Here is a 17962-nt window from a genome sequence, read left to right as displayed (position 1 = left end):
AGTTCTGTGCGGGGCACGCTGCCTTTGCTCCTGCAGGCACCGCCCCCCCCCCCCGCTCCCATTGGCTCCCAGCCAATGGGAGCTGCAGAGCCAGTATTTGGGGTGGGGACAGCGCACGGAGCCTCACAGTCCCTGACCACCCCAGCACCTAGGGGCCACAGGGACCTGGTGGCTGCTTCCGGGAGCAACACGGAGTCAGGGCAGGTAGGGACCCTGCCTTAGCCCCGGGCTTCTGCTGTGCCACCAACCAGACTCCTAACGGCCCAGTCAGCGATGCCAACTGGAGCCGCCAGAGTCCCTTTTCAACTGGGCGTTCCGGTCAAAAAACAGACGCCTGGCAACCCTAGTTAAGAAAATCGCCAATGCAGTATCACATGAGAAGCCCTTGAAAATACTCACTCACTGCCTCATTGGCATACCCTATACTCATAGGTTCCTTTGAAACTTACTGTACATAAAAACTGCAGCCTAGCTCTTCAGAGGCAAATTCAGATAGGATCATTGGAATCCAGTCTCTGTAGATGGAGGCAGCTGGGTCTCATCCACTGGTCAGAGACAAAAGAGCACCCAGCTGATTAGTGCTGGCTGCCTGGTGGGATGTACTTGCCTTGCTTCATGTGGGGTCAAGGTCTGTGGAGCAAGAGGAAGACAAGTCCAGCCTGGAGATGGGAGGAGTCAGGAGAAGTCTGCTTAGGGATATGGGGGGTGTAACAATCTTGGGGTTCACTATCTAACAAACCAGGGAATAAGAAAGGAATAACACTTTAATAAAACAAATGAGAGAGTGTCACTGGTAAGCGGCTGCACGCAGCCATATGGTGTTCCAACCCCTGCTTCCAGGGCACATCTCCAAATTTCTATGTTCATAACACTGTCCCTTATCAGGGAGCATCTCCAAATCACAATCTTTCATAAACCCATCTCTACAGCAGGCTAGGTTGGGAAGAAGTGTCTGGGGGAAAGTAAGTTGAGAGCCGGTCTCTTTGGGATGGGGAAAGGCACACATATTTTGGGGTGTATCTGGGTCTGTTTTAACCTTAATCCATCAATGCCATTCTTTAGTGCAATGTAAAGTGTTGCATTAAGAGTTAATAAGCTTCCTGAAAGGTAGCTGACTGAGTTCTAAATAAGAAAATATCAGTATTCAAATTAAGCCAATATGAGGTGGTAAATGGGAGTCTTCCCTCCTGTGATGTTGCACTCCATAATGTTTTATGGAAATAGGCTCATGAGTGTAAATATGGTATAACTGGAATATGCTTCATGCAAAAGGTCTCTTGTAAGGTATCATTACAAAGCTTAAAATCTACTGAGTGTGTTCATCCTATTTATTTGCATGTATTATTTCTGTGTCTGGAGTTAGGAAAATAAGATATAAACTTGTATTACTGATGTAAGCATATTAAGTGGAAGCCATTAAGGGTGCTTCAGAATCAATGAACTGTAAATGGGTTTGTTTACCTGCAAACCTTCCTGTGTATGTGTCAGACAGCTCCTAGGTAATGAAGAAGGAAGTCTTACAGTGACATGTGATCATGTCACCTGAACTGGAATTCATCTTAAATCTGGCGCTTTTCCATTTAGAAGGAGGGGTGGGGACTCAGAGGGACAAAAGATTCCCGCCTTGTGCCAAAGCTATAAAAGGGTGTGGAACAGAACAAAAGGAGGGCCAGTCATGAGAACACCCCTAGTTTCCACTTAAGATGTCTGTTGGAACTCACAAGGACTGTACCGGGGAAAGGATTGGGCCCAGATTAGGAAGGAGTCTAGTCTGTGAAAGAAGCTTATTGGAACATCTCTGTGGGTGAGATATTACCTGTACCAGTTTCTTAAAGTATTAGGCTTAGACTTGCATGTTTTTGCTTTATTTTGCTTGGTGACTTACTTTGTTCTGTCTGTTATTATTTGAAACCACTTAAATCCTACTTTTTATACTTAATAAAATCACTTTTGTTTATTAATTAACCCAGAGTAAGTTATTAATACCTGGGGGAGCAAACAACTGTGCATATCTCTCTATCAATGTTATAGAGGGCGGACAATTTATGAGTTTACCCTGTATAAGCTTTATACAGAGTAAAACGGATTTATTTGGGGTTTGGATCCCATTGGGAGCTGGGTGTCTGGGTGCTGCAGATAGGTGACTTGCTGAGCAGTTTTTGGTTAAAGTCTGCAGCTTTGGGGGCATGGAACAGACCTGAATCTGTGTTGCAGCAGGCTAGTGTGTCTGGCTCAACAAGGCAGGGTTCTGGAGTCCCAAGCTGGCAGGGAAAACAGGCTCAAAGGTACTTCCAGCATGTCAGCTGACTGTCCCAAAGCGGTCTCTGTGATCAAACCCATCACACCTCCTACCTCCAGTTTACTCTGAAGCAAAGAGATTTTCTGATCAAGTAGTTATTTGTTTTCAGTAGAACTGGGGTTCTGGTCTTCAATTTCAACTAAAAATAACTGATAGACTAATACCAATCCAAATATTATAACAGAATGATAAAAATAAAAAATACAAGGTTCCTTTGATGTTTTTTTTAAACTGCCGATAGTATCCTGGTTGCATATAGCAGTAGCATGGGCACTGGGATATGAAGTGTTGTCCATTAGCAGAGCACAGTAGTAACTAATGTTTAATAGTAGTATTAAGTAGTTTTGTCTCACTGGAGCTTTCATGAACATTTCTTTGCTTTTTAAAAGACTTAAGCTCATGATTTTCTTTCATGTATTCCTACTGGAACAACTGCAGAATTATGCAGTCAAAGTTAAAAATGAATGTAGAGAGACTGATAAGTGAAAATGCAGTTTACTGGCCAAAAAGTAAAACCAGAAACTGAAATCAATATCCATAAATATAATAATATTTTGCACTTTCAGACTGCCTTCAAACAAAGGATCTCTGAACACTTTACAAACAGTTAATTAATTCTCACCTAACTGGCCTCATCTTACCGATAAGGAAAATGAATCATAGAGAGATTAAGGTCACACAGAAAATCCATGCCAGAGCCAGATCTCCTGGTTCAAGTGATGTTTTAACTACAAGAACAAAGGAAAATGTAACAAGTTCTTATGAATGTTCAGGTTTATAAAATTACAAAAAGAGTGAGCATTAATGTAGTGCTTTTCAGCTATGTGTAACCCATGCTGACTGTTTGGCTCTGTCCCTTCTGGTGGCTCAGATGTTTATAGAAGTTTATGAGTTTGCTACTACCTACGAGCTAAGACCTTGGTCCTACAGTTCTAGCAAAAGAGGCTTGTGCTTTTTAGATTCTGAGGTCCTGAATTCAGTCCCTGCAGGCAACCCATCCAGAGGCATTGTTACATGTCTATCAAAGCATTTATTTCCTGCCTGCAATGGCAATTTTTGCACATTTTGCTTCCAAGATTACAAAATGAAAAGATAAGGATGTACCCGAGATTGATTGGTGCAAAATTCATATGATGTAAGTTTTATGCCTCTCACACTTTCTTAAAATTATATTTTATTATTTTATTTTATGTATATGTCTGCCTCAAATCTATCAATGAAAAAGCCAATATGCAAACCAATGCTAAATGAAAGCTGTTTTATTTGAGAGGATTATCAAAAATTATTGATTTTTTTCCTCCTATCATTTCCAGAATGATTGGAAGACTTTCCTAAATATTTCTTATGAAACATTCAATGCAACAAGCATATTGAAAAATTAACACATTCATCGTGGGTATTGTATATTAACTCACATAGATTAGTTCTTAGCACAACAGTATATTTTGGGCCCGTAGTGCTGACTCCAATAGTTTTGTCCATACACAGACAGAAGGATTTGGCTGTTTTTATATTCTTATGTTAGGCAGGCTTATTTTATACACGATTTTCTTTTAACAATTTAGCAGTACGCTATTAAAAGTCCAGATCTTATGAAGTGTTGCACACCCTCAACTCATCACCTTGCAGGACTGGGCCTAAAGATTTTTATCAGGAAAGTCTCCTGTTTCCTTATTTAACAAAAAATAAGGAATTATACCATAACTAAATGAACAGAGCAAGTTTGGTAGGTATGCTTACAAAGAGCTATTGTGAGCATTTTCATCATATTAAAAAGTGAAAGACAAGGACACTTAAACAGTATATCGAGGTTGTGACATTGATAGGGTTTTCAGGTAACCAGCTCTGGAGTGAATCCAATCTGACATTCTAGTTAGATGAAATTCTAATAGAGATTTGGAGTAAGGAAAAATGTTTCTGGTATCAAATCCAAAATTCAAGGTTTATACTTATTTGGTTTGCGTTCTGATTTTTTTTTTTTAATCTCTTTCAAACCATGTTGTATAGTGCTGACTACTGAAAAGGTCTGGGGTTTTTTGTGGGCCTTAAAATTCATTGTTCTTCCTACAGAATGTGACTTCCGTGCAGGAGCTCATGCAAATCTGTCAGTTCCTCTGTTTGGAAACTATTGTTTTTCAAATGTCTGCACTGTATGTTCATAATTTCATTTCTAACTCATTGAGCACTGTTCAGATTTATCAACTGACTCCTCTCTGTGCTAGAACTTATTTTGTTTTCAGGATTACAAAAATTAAAGGGTTCCCCTGATTCAATACAGAGGTTTACATCTTGGCCACACTGCAGTCAATGGGACTTTTGCCTCGACTTCAATGCAGTCAGAGTTCACCCAGAAAGAAGTCAAGAAGGGTTCCTAATAAAAGTAATTAGATAATGTATTTTAAAAATTGCACAATCTCTCCTTCTCTTTCTGTATATAAATGGTAGCTGCTGTGCCCCGAACTTCCCAAATATAGGGCTTAGAAGATGCTGTATGCCCTCAACTCCCATCATCAATGGTTGTTGAGGGTGCTCAGCAATAGCCCCATTGTGCCTGCTGGGTGAAATTCACTCTTATGCCAGCAGGAGGCTTTTGGACCACTTAAGTCCAACTTAAAATACAGCTTAAGTGGGACTTAAGTGTTGCATAGCCCTTGTAGTGGGCCCTTAGCACAAGGGTGAATTTCATCTACTATATATATATCAGACCTGCCCTTGGGTGCTCCTAGTAGAGAAGTCTGAGAATAGTGGACTCAAGAGGGGTAAAATCCTGGCTTTATATAAGTCAATGAGAGTTTTGCCATTGATTTCAGTGGAGTCAAGATTTCACCCAAGGAATTTAAATCACTTGGATTTCTATTTTTGTGGGGATTAGTAACAGGATGGCTAGAAGCTGAATTATATAGAAAGTGTGACTTGGATTGTGTGGCTGGTTTTCAATTTAACTGTAATGTGATATATGCCATCATGTGCCAGCAATGCCCCTCTGCCATGTACTTTGGCCAAACCGGACAGTCTCTACGTAAAAGAATAAATGGACAGAAATCAGGCGTCAAGAATTATAACATTCAAAAACCAGTTGGAGAACACTTCAGTTTCTCTGGTCACTTGATTACAGACCTAAAAGTCGCAATATTACAACAAAAAACCTTCAAAACCAGACTCCAACGAGAGACTGCTGAATTGGAATTAATTTGCAAACTGAATACAATTAACTTAGGCTTGAATAAAGACTGGGAGTGGATGGGTCATTACACAAAGTAAAACTATTTCCCTGTGCTTATTTTTTCCCCCTACTGTTCGTCAGACATTCTTGTCAACTGCTGGAAATGGCCCACCTTGATTATCACTACAAAAGGTTTTTTTTCTCTCCTGCTGGTAATAGCTCACCTTACCTGATCACTCTCCTTACAGTGTGTATGACAATACCCATTGTTTCATGTTCTCTGTGTACATAAAATCTCCCCACTGTATTTTCCACTGCATGCATCCGATGAAGTGAGCTGTAACTCATGAAAGCTTATGCTCAAATAAATTTGTTAGTCTTTAAGGTGCCACAAGTCCTCCTTTTCTTTTTGTGGATACAGACTAACACGGCTGCTACTCAGAAACCTGTAATATTGTTGTAACTGGAAAGGAATAAGTATACTGCTGCTGGGATTTATAGGCTAATCTTATTTCCTTTGAAGTCAATGAGAGCTTTGCTATTGACTTCAGTAAGAACAGGATCAGGCTATATATTAACATGTCCATATAAACACTTAGGAGAGAAGAGTAAGCTGAAAAACTGGCATGTTTTAACTGTATTTGGTTGGAGTTACAATAACACTCAGCCAGTTGTACCAAGACATCCCCTAGGTAGACACTAGGAAATCTAGTCTTAGATATTATTGTGATAGGCGATCTAAATAGATAGTCTACTTTAAACTTTATTCTCTCTGAAGTTCTACACATTCTGGCTGCAGGGGACGTTTGCCATCCCCTGAAATGCAAGCTTTTGAGAACACAATTGACCACCCTTTTAGAAAGCGATTGTAAAACATGAAGCCTTGTGCTGTCTCTCTATAATTTTATTGTGGGTTAATTTCTGAACATCGGTAAATGGTTTCTCTTGATTCCTGTAAGAGTAGCAGAATCATCCCCTTTCTATGACATCGGTTATTACCACAAGTTGCACTTATGTCTTGGTTGGTGTTTTATATACAAAAATGTTCAGCTCATTGCTCTCAACCTGCTGTGGCCTAAATGTGACACTGGCCTTTAAAAGTACCTAACAAATGCTCAAAGTAAAGAAAACAACTGGATATAATGGAACAGAAAGCGTAAAGTAACGAGGGATTCATCTGTCTAAAGCTGCATTACATTGATAGCATGAAAATTACATTAATTCATGCTGATTTCAGTGTTTGCATTACAGGGTAGAGGTGGGTATGGTGTGTTGGCTGAATAAAAGTGCGCTTTCCCTCCTCCCAGCCTTTCACATACACGCAGTTAAAGTATGGGCTGAATAACCCCACTTTCCAGGCTACAAGGAGCATTCAGTCTATGATGCTTTGTATTGCAGGAGTGCTAGGGACCTTAGTCATAGCCCAGGACTCTATTGCCCTGGCTCTGTACAAATACAAACTAGCTCTTCCCATCCTCTTTTAGGTTTGGCTATATTCAGACGAGTGATTATTGAAAAAATGTCACCTTATTAAAAAGGTCTGTTTTCTGAGAGAAGAAGGTCATCCTCCATGCCCAGTGAAGATGTAACCCCGCTGCTGAGACTGCCAGCTGTGGCAGTTATGAAGTGGACTCATACCAAATGGGGTTTTCCCCGTGTATGTTAACTGGACATGTATTTTAATTTTTAAAAATTGCACTTCCCTGGCACAATTCCACAGAATCTCTTTAAAAGCATGCTAACTGAAGTGAATGGTGTCACTTTAAATATAACAACCTCAAAACCCAGAAATGAGCTGCAAACACAACTTTACCCTTTAGATCACCAGCTCAGCCAAAAGCCACAGTTAAGAGACCTGGATATTCAATAATTCTTCTTTAAGTGATGTCCCTAGCGGAGCTCCACTGTAGGGGTGGCAGTGCTCCCTGCACCTGGGATCTTCATCTGCGGGGCCCGTTGGACAGCACATGCGCACTGCCCCGGCTTGCGCTGCGAGCAGAATGCATATATAGTGCTGTGCAGTCCAACCCCATCACCCACACCCGCAGTTCCTTCTCGACCGCCTTTGGTATGGGACAGAATCCACAGCAGAGCCTGCTTCTCCTTAGAATTACTAGATAATGCCTTACCTGTTAGTTTTTAGTGTAGTTCAATAGTTATTTCGTTCCCTTCTCATTCTTGAATATGCAGAATTGGAGCATAGCAGATGAATAAGCCTTGTGACCAAATAAGTCCAATTGCTTCCAGTTCCTGTCATAAGGGATGGATCTAGGTTGGTACTGATGTCCCTTTTTGTGCAAGGCATTGACAACAAAGGAATTTGGAGTGGGGTCCCTAAAGAGGGAAAGGGAGGGAGGTGGGCAGGATAGATAGGAATGGGATGGAGTATCCTTCCTTGATGATCTCTAGAACCCACTTGTCTGAGGTAATCAGCCACCATGATGGAAAGAAAGGGGCTAAAACAGTCGCCAAACTAGTGGGATGTTGGAGATGGTTGTTGTGACTGGAACAGGGGGAGGCCTCTCGGGGTCTTGACCATACCTTCAAAATTGTTGTTTGGTCGAAGGTGTGTGAGAGGTAGCTCCTTGAGGAATCGTACATCTGCGTTTGGTATGGGGCTTCTGTTGATGGCGTTGGGTGTTGTACTGTTGATGAGGAGTGAACTGTGGTGGTCAGGAGCGTCGGGGAGGTTGGTATTTCCCCGGTCATCTCTTTGGCACTGGGTATAAATGGTGAGAGAGCAGAGGGTTGTTTGAGAGTCCTTCAGGGAGTGTAGTGATTTATCTGTGCACTCCATGAATAACTTGGGGCCCTCAAAGGGTAGATTCTCTACAGTGGTTTGTACCTCCTTAGGGAGGCCGGAAAAGTGCAGCCATGAAACCCTCTCATGACTACAGCAGTCACAATGGTAGGGGCAGCGGTATTCAGAGAATCCAAGGAAGCTTGTAAAGTTGTATGAGCTAAGAGGTGTCCTTTGGACACAAGCGTCTGGAGCTGTTCATTTTTGTCATTAGGAAGGTCTTGACAGAGGTCCTGTATTTTAGAATAACTGACATAATTGTATTTGGCCATGAGAGTGGTCCGCAATGCCTGCTGACATTTTCTACCATAGATTGCACATCACGCTACCAGAGTCATGATGGTCTATATCACCTGTATGTCCTACATCAACAGCCAAGGCAGAGCGAGGTCCCACTCTCTATGCTTGGAAGCACTGAAATTGTGGAACTGGTGTATCCAGCACAACATCACTATCTTAGCTGCATACTTCCCTGGACACCAGAACACCACCACGGACTCATTGAGCAGATTCTCCCAAGATCACGAGTGGGAGATAGATATATGAGCCCCTCATCAGATCTTCAGTTGCTGGGGGTTCCCCACCATAGATCTCTTTGCCATACTGGAGAATGCCCACTGTCCTGGATTTTGCTTGAGTGTGGGCCTAGGATGCAGATCCCTGGGAGACGCATTCCACCTCACATGGGATGCACCACTGCTCTATGCCTTTCCTCCCTTTCCTCTTCTGTTCAGAGTACTCCACAAGATCCAAGGGGACTGAGCCCAAAATGGCCACAACAAAACTGGTATACTTACCTTATTTGCATGACGCCCTTCGATCACTCTGTGGCCAACTCCTTTCACAGCATGCGGGTTGAATCCTTCATCCCAATTCACAGCTACTCCAGCTGAAGGCATGGCCCCTCCCTGGTTCTGGGATTCGGAGATAACTTGTTCAGAAACAGTTAAAGAAATCCTCTTGAATAGCGGATATGATACAGCAAGACGCACTTACATCCACAAATGGACTAGATTCCACTCCTGGTGCACCTCCAATCAGGTAGAAACAATGAGTTCCCCATTACCACTCATCCTGAACTATATTTTACACCTTAAAAGATTGGGGTTATCCATCCGCTCCATCTGAGTGCACTTGGCAACCATCACGACCTTTCATCCTAAGATAGACAGCCACTCCATGTTTACCCACCCGCTCACAAAAAAATTCCTAAAAGGTCTCCAAAATCTTTACCCTCATATACGGGCTCTGGCTCCAGCTAGGGACCCTGGCCTTGTGCTATGTCATCTTACTAGACCACCTTTCAAACCAATGGCAACGTGCTCCTATGTTCATTTATCCATGAAAACAACATTTCTTGTCGCTATCACCTCTGCCTGGCAGGCTGGTGAAACTGGAGCACTCGTGGCATACCCCCCATATAGGATTTTTCATAAAGAAAGGTTACATTACGACCACATCCCAAAATTTTACCCAAAATACCATCCTCTTTCTATCTAAACGAGGGGTGAGCGAACTTTTTGGCCCAAGGGCCACATTGGGGAATAGAAATTGTATGGCGGGCCAAGAATGCTCACAAAATTGGGGTTGGGGTGTTGGAGGGGGTGAGGGCTCTGGTTGTGGGTCTGGGCTCTGGCTGGGGATGAAGAGTTTTGGAGTGTAGCAGGGTACTCTGGGCTGGAACCAAGGGTTTGGAGGGTGGGAGGGGGATCAGGGCTGGGGCAGGGGTGTTGGAACGGGTGCAGGTTCCACCTGGGGGTGTGGGCTCTGGGGTGGGGCTGGGGATGAGAGGTTTGGTGTGCAGGAGGGTGCTCCTGGCTGGGATCGAGGGGTTTGGAGAGCGGGGGTGGGGATCAGGGCTGAGGCAGGGGATTGGGGCATAGGGAGAGGCTCAGGGGTGCAGGTTCCGAGTGGCACTTACCTCAAGCGGCTCCCAGAAGCAGTAGCATGTCCCTTCTCCGACTCCTACACGGAGGCGCAGTCAGGCAGGTCTGCATGCTGCCCCATCCTCAGGCACCCCCCTGCAGCTCCCATTGGAGCGCCAGAGGGGGCCATTGGAGCGCATAGGAGCTGGGGCAGGGCCATCCTGCAGCTTCCGGGAGCCATGTGCTGCGGCCCCAACCCTGCGCCCCGGCCAGAGTGGGGCTGAGCCGCGTGGTGTGGCGTCTGACCCCACTCCCCAGCAGGAGCTCGTGGACCAGTTTAAAACGGCTTGCGGGTCGTAGTTTAACCACCCCTGATCTAAACCAACCTATCCACCTTCTCTGCTTCTTTCCAAAGCCACACAACAACCAGTAGGTGGCAGCATTGCACACCCTGGACATCTGACGAGCATTAGCTTTCTACCTAGACAGAACTAAAGCTTTCAGATGATTGCCACGCTTATTCCTATCAATGGCCAAAAGATCAAAAGGCACAGCCATTTCTAAGCAAGGCCTTCCCAAGTGGATCTCGCGGTGTATACACCTGTCCTCCCAACTACACAATGGGCAACCTCCTCCTGGAACTAGAGTACATCCCACCTGCTCTCTCTCCACCTCGATTGCCTTTCTTAACAATGCTGATGACATTTGCAAAGAAGCCACATGGGCTTCCACGGACACTTTTAGCCATCACTGGCCATTACTCATGATGCAGCATCAGATACTCTGCTAGGGCACACTGTCCTATCATCCGCCATGAATACCACTCCGAAGCCCCAACCTTACAACGAAGACCACAGCTTTATAGTCACCTACAGTGGAGCAACCAGAGGGACATACTCAAAGAAGAAGAGATGGTTACTCACCCTGTGCAGTAACTCCAGTTCTTCGAGATGTGTGTCCTCCACAACCCATCCTCCTCCCTTCTGCGTTGGAGCTGAAAGAGAAGCTCTGTGGTAGAGAAGGAGCTGGGGGCGGGGGAGGGGGAAGGACTGCACAGCACTGTATATACGCATGCTGCTCACGGCACAAGATGGGGAGGTGTGCATGTGTGGTCTAATGGCCACTGCTGATGAAGATCTCCAATCCCAGGCACAGGGGGCACTGCCAAACCTAGAGTGGAGCACCCATAGGGACACACATCTCAGAGAACCACAGTTACTGCACAGGATGAGTAACCTCTCTTTCCAGTCCAAAAGGGACAAATGGATTTCAGAGCCCTCCATTGAAAATTCTCATCTAGCCCCTAGACATTCAATACTGGGGACCATAAGCAAGAGAATATCAGCTGATCCCAAGCGCCATATTTGTGCACAGGAGAGAAGTGGTTATGCAGGTAGTTAGGATTCATAGAATCATAGAATATCAGGGTTGGAAGGGACCTCAGGAGGTCACCTAGTCCCCTTCTCAAAGCAGGACCAATCCCCAATTTTTGCCCCAGATCCCCAAATGAACTCACAACCCTGGATTTAGCTGGCCAATGCTCAAACCACTGAGCTATCCGTCCCCCCCCCCCACTTTACATACCAATATAAGCATTTTGAAATGAACGGGGAAGCTGCTAGGGAGTCAGTGTAGTCTTTGGAACACCACTGAAGTATGTTCACTGCTAAGAAAGTGAGACACTGCATTCTGCACCAGCTGCAGTTTGTTGGTGGTTTTTAAGGGTAGCCCTTTTGGAATGCATTATAATAACCCAGGCTAGAGATCACAAAGATACGGACAGCTGTGGCAAGTCCACATCAGAGAAAAACAATAACAGTATCGCCTCAAACCGATGGGGAAAGGGCACTTTTGGTCACTGATGCATTCTGAAAGAATTGGTAGCCAAGAAGCTCCCGAAACTGTGAACCTCACGGACAAAGGTGGGGCAACCCCTCTATCATAAGAACTGCCATCGTTCTCGTCGCTTCTTACTAATCTGGATTTGCCCTCGACCCACTCTATCCACATCCCTGCCTCAGCCAGGCCCATGGAAAGCAAAGACACTAGCACTGTTTTTGTCCACTGACAAAGTGGTGGCATCACAGCCCAGATCACCTTATTCTCTCTCCCACCAGCTTCACAAGCACATAGACTAGGACGGAGGGACAAAAGAGTGCCTTGTAGAACTCCACACCATGGTAGTGTGCAGCAGTTACACAATCTAATCCTCTGGTCAGGAAGGAAAGAATGGAACCACTCATGTGGGATCCTGACCACCTCTGCCAAGGTTCACAGCTGAGTCAACAACCCATTCACGCCTGCAAGTCCATTCAACAAAATCTCATGGCCAACATTATCAAAGTCTGCTTACAGATATAGAAGAATCAGCATGGACACACATGACCATTTTGTCCATTACTAGGATGAGACCTTCAACCAATGACATTAGTACAATATTTGTACTGAGACCAAACCCTTGATGGACAGAGATGAAGGAAAACTGAGGACTCTAAATTATGCCTGAGTTCCCTCACCCCCCAATGCAACTGGAGAATTGGAGAATTTGGCCCAATTTCTTGAGCACAACCCTAATGATGGCTCTTTTGGGAGTTGATGGCACTTTGCCTTCCCAGAGGGAGACAATCATCTCAATCCACAACAGACCCCCACCGCCCCCATACCTTTTTGTATGATTTCACTAAACTGGAAGTGTAGACTTTCACATTTCCCACAATGCATCCAGAATCTCAGTAAGTTAGTGGTGAAAGATCACCCAGATGACATAATATTTTTTTCTGCCCCCACTGCAGTGGCCAATCCAGTCTGTCCAACTGGTCTTATTCTTGAAGATGGTAGAAAAGTCATCACAGCAAGAAATATTCATTTCTGCTTCTGAGCACTGCAAAGTCACCATGGGCACCCCAGCCCCCAGTACCCTCAGGCTACACTAACACTGATTCCTAGAAACATTTCCACTGAATGAGACTTTGCAGATGCTCTCACGGAGAAGGAAAGCGTACAGAAAACAACGGGCCTGAGTCTAAGGATGAAAACCGGGAGTAATTTACTAAGGTCAGGGGTGTTGCACCAGTGGGATACTGGGGTAGACAAAGGGAGAATCATACCAATGTGCTGGTTCTGCCACACATTCTGTTGCCTTTATTTCAGTTTTTCTTTGGCTGGTTTTCACTGATGGATGGATTGCAGCATCCTGCAAATAAGGTACATGAGAGGTATTGGTGAGAAAATTATATAGCTGTATAGTCATTAATGTGTCAAACTAAAGATGTTGGCAAGATAGGAATATGGATTTATTAATGCTAAAAGGGAGGCTATATTGTTCAGTTGTTAGCTGCTGGTCAACTCCTGCTAGAACTAGTTGGCAGAAACCCAAGGGCATTCATAATAGGCAGCTGTATTCATTTTAATGAAGTAAACAACAATGTAATATTTAGTCTCCGGGTCCAGCTTCTTCTGGCACTACTTGTTCTTTCTGGCCTTTTAATGTACGTTTTAGCAACAGCTGCAGAAACTCTATTGAATAATTCAACCGTTCTAAGTAAATACTTTTATGGGGTGTCCATTGTGAAGCCTGAATATAAATCAATGGACAAACAAATGTGATTGATCTGGGAGAACGTTTCCTCTACTTCTAACAGTCTTGGTTCTAAACCTCAAAAGAGTCAGCAAATTGTGCTGAATCACTTCAGACCAATTCAAACTTAAATAAGGTTTCACAGAACAGGGTGGACAGAGCTAAGTTTAGAAACTGTGTTTTAGCCTAGGTCTAATTGTCCCTCCCCACCCTTAAATTGAATTGAGTTAGGCCTGGTCTACACTGCACATTTAGGCCGATGTAAGGCAGCTTATGTAGACCTAATTATGTCAGTGTCTACACTACCACCTTGTACTGCTGATGCAAGTGTCCTGCTACACCGACATAATAACTCCACCTCCACGAGAGGCATAGGGCTTATGTCAGTGAAGTTAGGGTGACACAGCATTTGCATAGACACTGTGTTACTTACATTCTAAGTATTATTTGTATTACAGTTCCATACCAGATCAGCCCATTGCTGTGCTGAGCACTAATGCATAGTGAGAGCCACTTCCTATACCAAAGAAGTTGCAATCTAAATAGACAAGCAGTGGCAAGGGAAGCAGAAGTGGAAGTGACTTTTCCAAAATCACATGGCAGGTCAGAAACAGAATGCAGGATTGCTGGTTCTCAGCCTAGACCATACCCCACATTTGGAAAGGAGGGTTAGGGCTGGTCTATAGTGAAAAATGACATCAGCAGAGCTTCATCTCTCAGAGGTGTGAAAAATCCACACCCCTCGGAGATGTAGTATGCAGACCTAGACAGCACTAGGTCGACGGAAAAAGTCTTCTGTCAACTTAGTTACCACCTCTCAGGGAGGTGGATTAACTACAGCGACGGGAGAACATATCCCGTCGCTGTCGTGAGTATCTATGTTGTAGCATTTAGGTACAGACATACCCTTAAAGCTGAGGCTAACCTATAGGGATCTCCCACATCATCAAGGGCTAAAGGCATTGTAACTGTGGTACTCTGACTAGTGGAAGTTAAAAGTGCTACCTCTGAGACTTTTCTTAGTCTATAGAGTCGTGATAACTGTGTGTCAGCCCTCTTGGTTGTGTGCAGCCCCAGGCCTTCATGAACTTACACTCACCTTTCAGTTAAAATGCTCTGGAAACGTCCGGTTTTTTCTGTCCTCAAATTAAATTAGAGTGATTCTAAATCTACTTACATAACCTCTTGTTCCTTTTACAAACATAACATTTCTAATCAAAATGTAGATGCAAAAGTAAACAAAAAGAAGGAGACCAAACATGACATCGCTTTGTTTTAGGGGGAGGAGGAATAATATAATTCAATAAGACTAGCTCATGCCCTCTGATTAAAGCTTTTTTTGAAATAGCAGATAGGGCAGCTGAGATCTACATTGAGATAAAGGTAGTTAGTATAGATCAAAAGGACTCAAACACATGTCAGCTAGATTAAATGACAGGATGTGGTGAAGTGCTGGGCATGGTATCCGGTAACTTTATGTACAAGAGCTTATTTGTTGAATACAGATACTTCTGATAGATTATATACACATATATGGAAACAAGAGAAATAAATGGAAAGCAATCTATAATGGTTAGCGTTTGTTCTGATATTGTTCCAAGACCACATTTCTTCTAATTAGTGCATCACTGCAATTTTCTATAGCTGTCTGTTTTACTGAACTTGTGGTAGTAAATTACATTAGAAACCCTGAGTTGTTTTTCCAAGTGAATCGGCATTCTAGGTAGTCACTACCTCCTGGGGATAAATTTGGTAGTGTAGTAAACTTCTCTGTTGAACTCTACCGTTTTCTTTTTACTTCAACATTATCTTAATAAAATTATTTCATTCTCTGATACTGCTCCCAGGATCCTTTTAACATAAAGCCCAGGATAAGATTAGGGGTAGATTTAAAGGGCCTGGACTGCAGATATCTCCTATTCTGAACCTTTTAAAAGTCTTTTTATATTGTTTTAAAGCACTTTGGTACTTGATTTTTAACTAGTAATAACATTTCTTTCCCAATGTGGGCCTTATGGTACTATGTAATCTCATATCATCCATAGCTGACATGTGCAACAGGTGATAGGATGTGTCATGTAACTGAACATTGAGATTCCCCAGCTTCATTGACAATATCTTCCTGGCATCATTTTATCTGAGAACATAGCGACATATCTGGGATGAAATCCTGTTGCCACTGAAGTCAATGGCAAAGCTCCCATGGACTTCAGTGGGGCCAGGATTTCACCAATGATGTTGACAGGCATAGTGACTTGGGGTTGTGGTGACACAAGGGGACTTGTGGAGGTGGGGACAGAGATCATCAGTGGAGACAGAAGGTCTTGTTTTCCCCACCAATAATGGGCCCAAATCATTCAAGACACAGGGTAAAAAAGAACATGCTTGGATATTCCAATATAAACATCATGTTAGAAATAAAAATGATCCAGTCTCCTGCCACAAGGGAGTTTCTCATCCTTTCACCAAAGGGTTTGAAACGCTAATTCTTTCTTAAGATTTTTCGTTTTTCCATTGGACACAGGGGCAGTGGACCCTTCCCAAAAGTGTGTGTGGGGGGAAGGGAATAGAGGACTGTCGCAAGGCTGATACACCCCATCACCCTTTGAGGGCGGGGGAGTGGTGTGTTACAGCCCCATGGATGAGTCTGTAGGGCTGCGTGGCCTGTGGCCAGAGTCAATAGCCCAGCGCTTGCTCTCAGGGCAGTGTGGCCCAATGGCCACAGTCAACGATATGGCCCTTGCTCAAAGGGCAGTGCAGCCCAGCGGCCAGAGTCAATAGTGTAGGTGATTTGGGCCACCACCCCGGGGTGGGCGGTGACAGCATAGGGGGACCCGGGCCCACCATCTCCACCAGGTCCCAACCCAGGGCCCTGTCGGTGGCAGGGTTGCCCACCACCAGCTCGGCGGGGATCCTACTGAAACACACCGAGCCTGTCTCCAATTTTACAACAAGCCTGGCCATGGCAAGAGCCACAAGGGCAGCTGTGGGGAGCCACGGACCCTCCACCTGCCCAGGGTGTGGGGGCAGAGAGCAGCTCCTGGCTAGGGTGACCAGGTGTCTGGTCAAAAAGGGATCCTGGTGGCTCCGGGCCATTAACTGTCCAGTTGGCGGTGCCGCTGCGCAACAGGGCTAGCAGGCTTCCTGCTAGCTGCCGCGCCGCCCAGCTCCCGGGTCAGGAAGCAGCTGTCATGTCCAGCTCCTAGCCTTAGGGGAGATCAGGGGGGTCCGCATGCTGCCCTGCCCCCCGCCCGCAGGTGCAGCTCCCGTTGGCTGGGTCAGCGCAGTGGAGGAACTAGCATGAGCGCTCAGCAGGCGGCTATTGAGGGGTCGTGTGGTGTGCGCCTCTCCCGCTGCTGCTCGGCCTCTTCTCCTCGTGTGGCTGGCTCGAGCTGTGGTGCGTGCCCTGCAGCGAACTGCGGTCTGTCTGGCGCCCCATCGCCGGCACCCAGGAGTTCGAGGTATGTATCCCTCTTTCTGAGTGCTGGGAATGGGGCTGCACCACTGCATCCCAACCCCCCTACACCCCATCCCCCTCACTGCATCCCTCCCCGTCCCACCCCCTGCCCCCCATTCCCCTCACTGCATCCCTCCCCATCCCATCCTGCCCCCCCACAACTACCCATCCCAGCCCTGTACCCCTTACAGCGCTCTCCCACCCATCCTCTCCACCTCCCAGAGCCACCAGCACCCCCATGTCCCTCACCCCCCACAGCCCTGCACCCCATTCACCTCCATACACTGCTGCACTCCCATTATGTCCCTATACACCCGTACCCTCCACATCCTCATGTACCTGTAGCCTTCTGCCTCCCACTGCATTCCCATCCACCCCACATACCCCCTCCCATCCCCTTCTCTCTCCTTCACTGCCCCCTCTCACTCCCACCCTGTTCTCATCCTTGGCTTCTTTCCCTCCCCATCCTATCCCCCATTTTTCCACTCCAGCCCACCCTCCTCTCTTCCTGGCTGCGTGATTTAGGCAGCCCATGGAAAAGTGTATGAAAAAGTGTCTCTGTGTAGGCAAGTGTGTGCATGCATGCATTGTATGTGTGTAAGAGACTGTCTTTGTGTAGGGAGGTGTGTGTATTGCCACATGTGTGTATACCTGGGTGAATACAATTTGCAGCCTAACTCTTTGACTTTTATTCCTTCTGCTGGCTTGCGCACAAAAAAATGGATGACATAAAATATGTGTGCATTCATTTTAAAAGAGAAGGGAACTCTAAAAGAAATGTATTATTTCTTAAAAAGTGAA

The 17962-nt window shown here is 45.1% G+C and overlaps 1 protein-coding gene across 1 annotated transcript in view; it reads right to left on the bottom strand.

The window, feature by feature from the left end:
* Nucleotides 1–249: 249 nt before the first annotated feature.
* Nucleotides 250–17962, bottom strand: part of LOC311518964 (uncharacterized protein) — a 34503-nt gene continuing 16790 nt past the window's right edge. The window contains exons 3-8 of the mRNA XM_084625044.1: nt 13235–13320; nt 11051–11121; nt 9060–9193; nt 8004–8181; nt 7592–7712; nt 250–659 (exon numbers count right to left, since the gene is read on the bottom strand). Coding sequence (XP_084481170.1) covers nt 7612–7712; nt 8004–8181; nt 9060–9193; nt 11051–11099 — 462 coding nt within the window. The 5' untranslated portion in view covers nt 11100–11121; nt 13235–13320 and the 3' untranslated portion in view covers nt 250–659; nt 7592–7611. The remainder of the gene's footprint in view (nt 660–7591; nt 7713–8003; nt 8182–9059; nt 9194–11050; nt 11122–13234; nt 13321–17962) is intronic.

This window comes from Lepidochelys olivacea (genome assembly GCF_965140295.1).
Source record: "Lepidochelys olivacea isolate rLepOli2 genome assembly, chromosome: 3".
Taxonomy (NCBI): Eukaryota; Metazoa; Chordata; order Testudines; family Cheloniidae; genus Lepidochelys; species Lepidochelys olivacea.
This window is presented reverse-complemented; position numbering and strand designations above follow the sequence as displayed.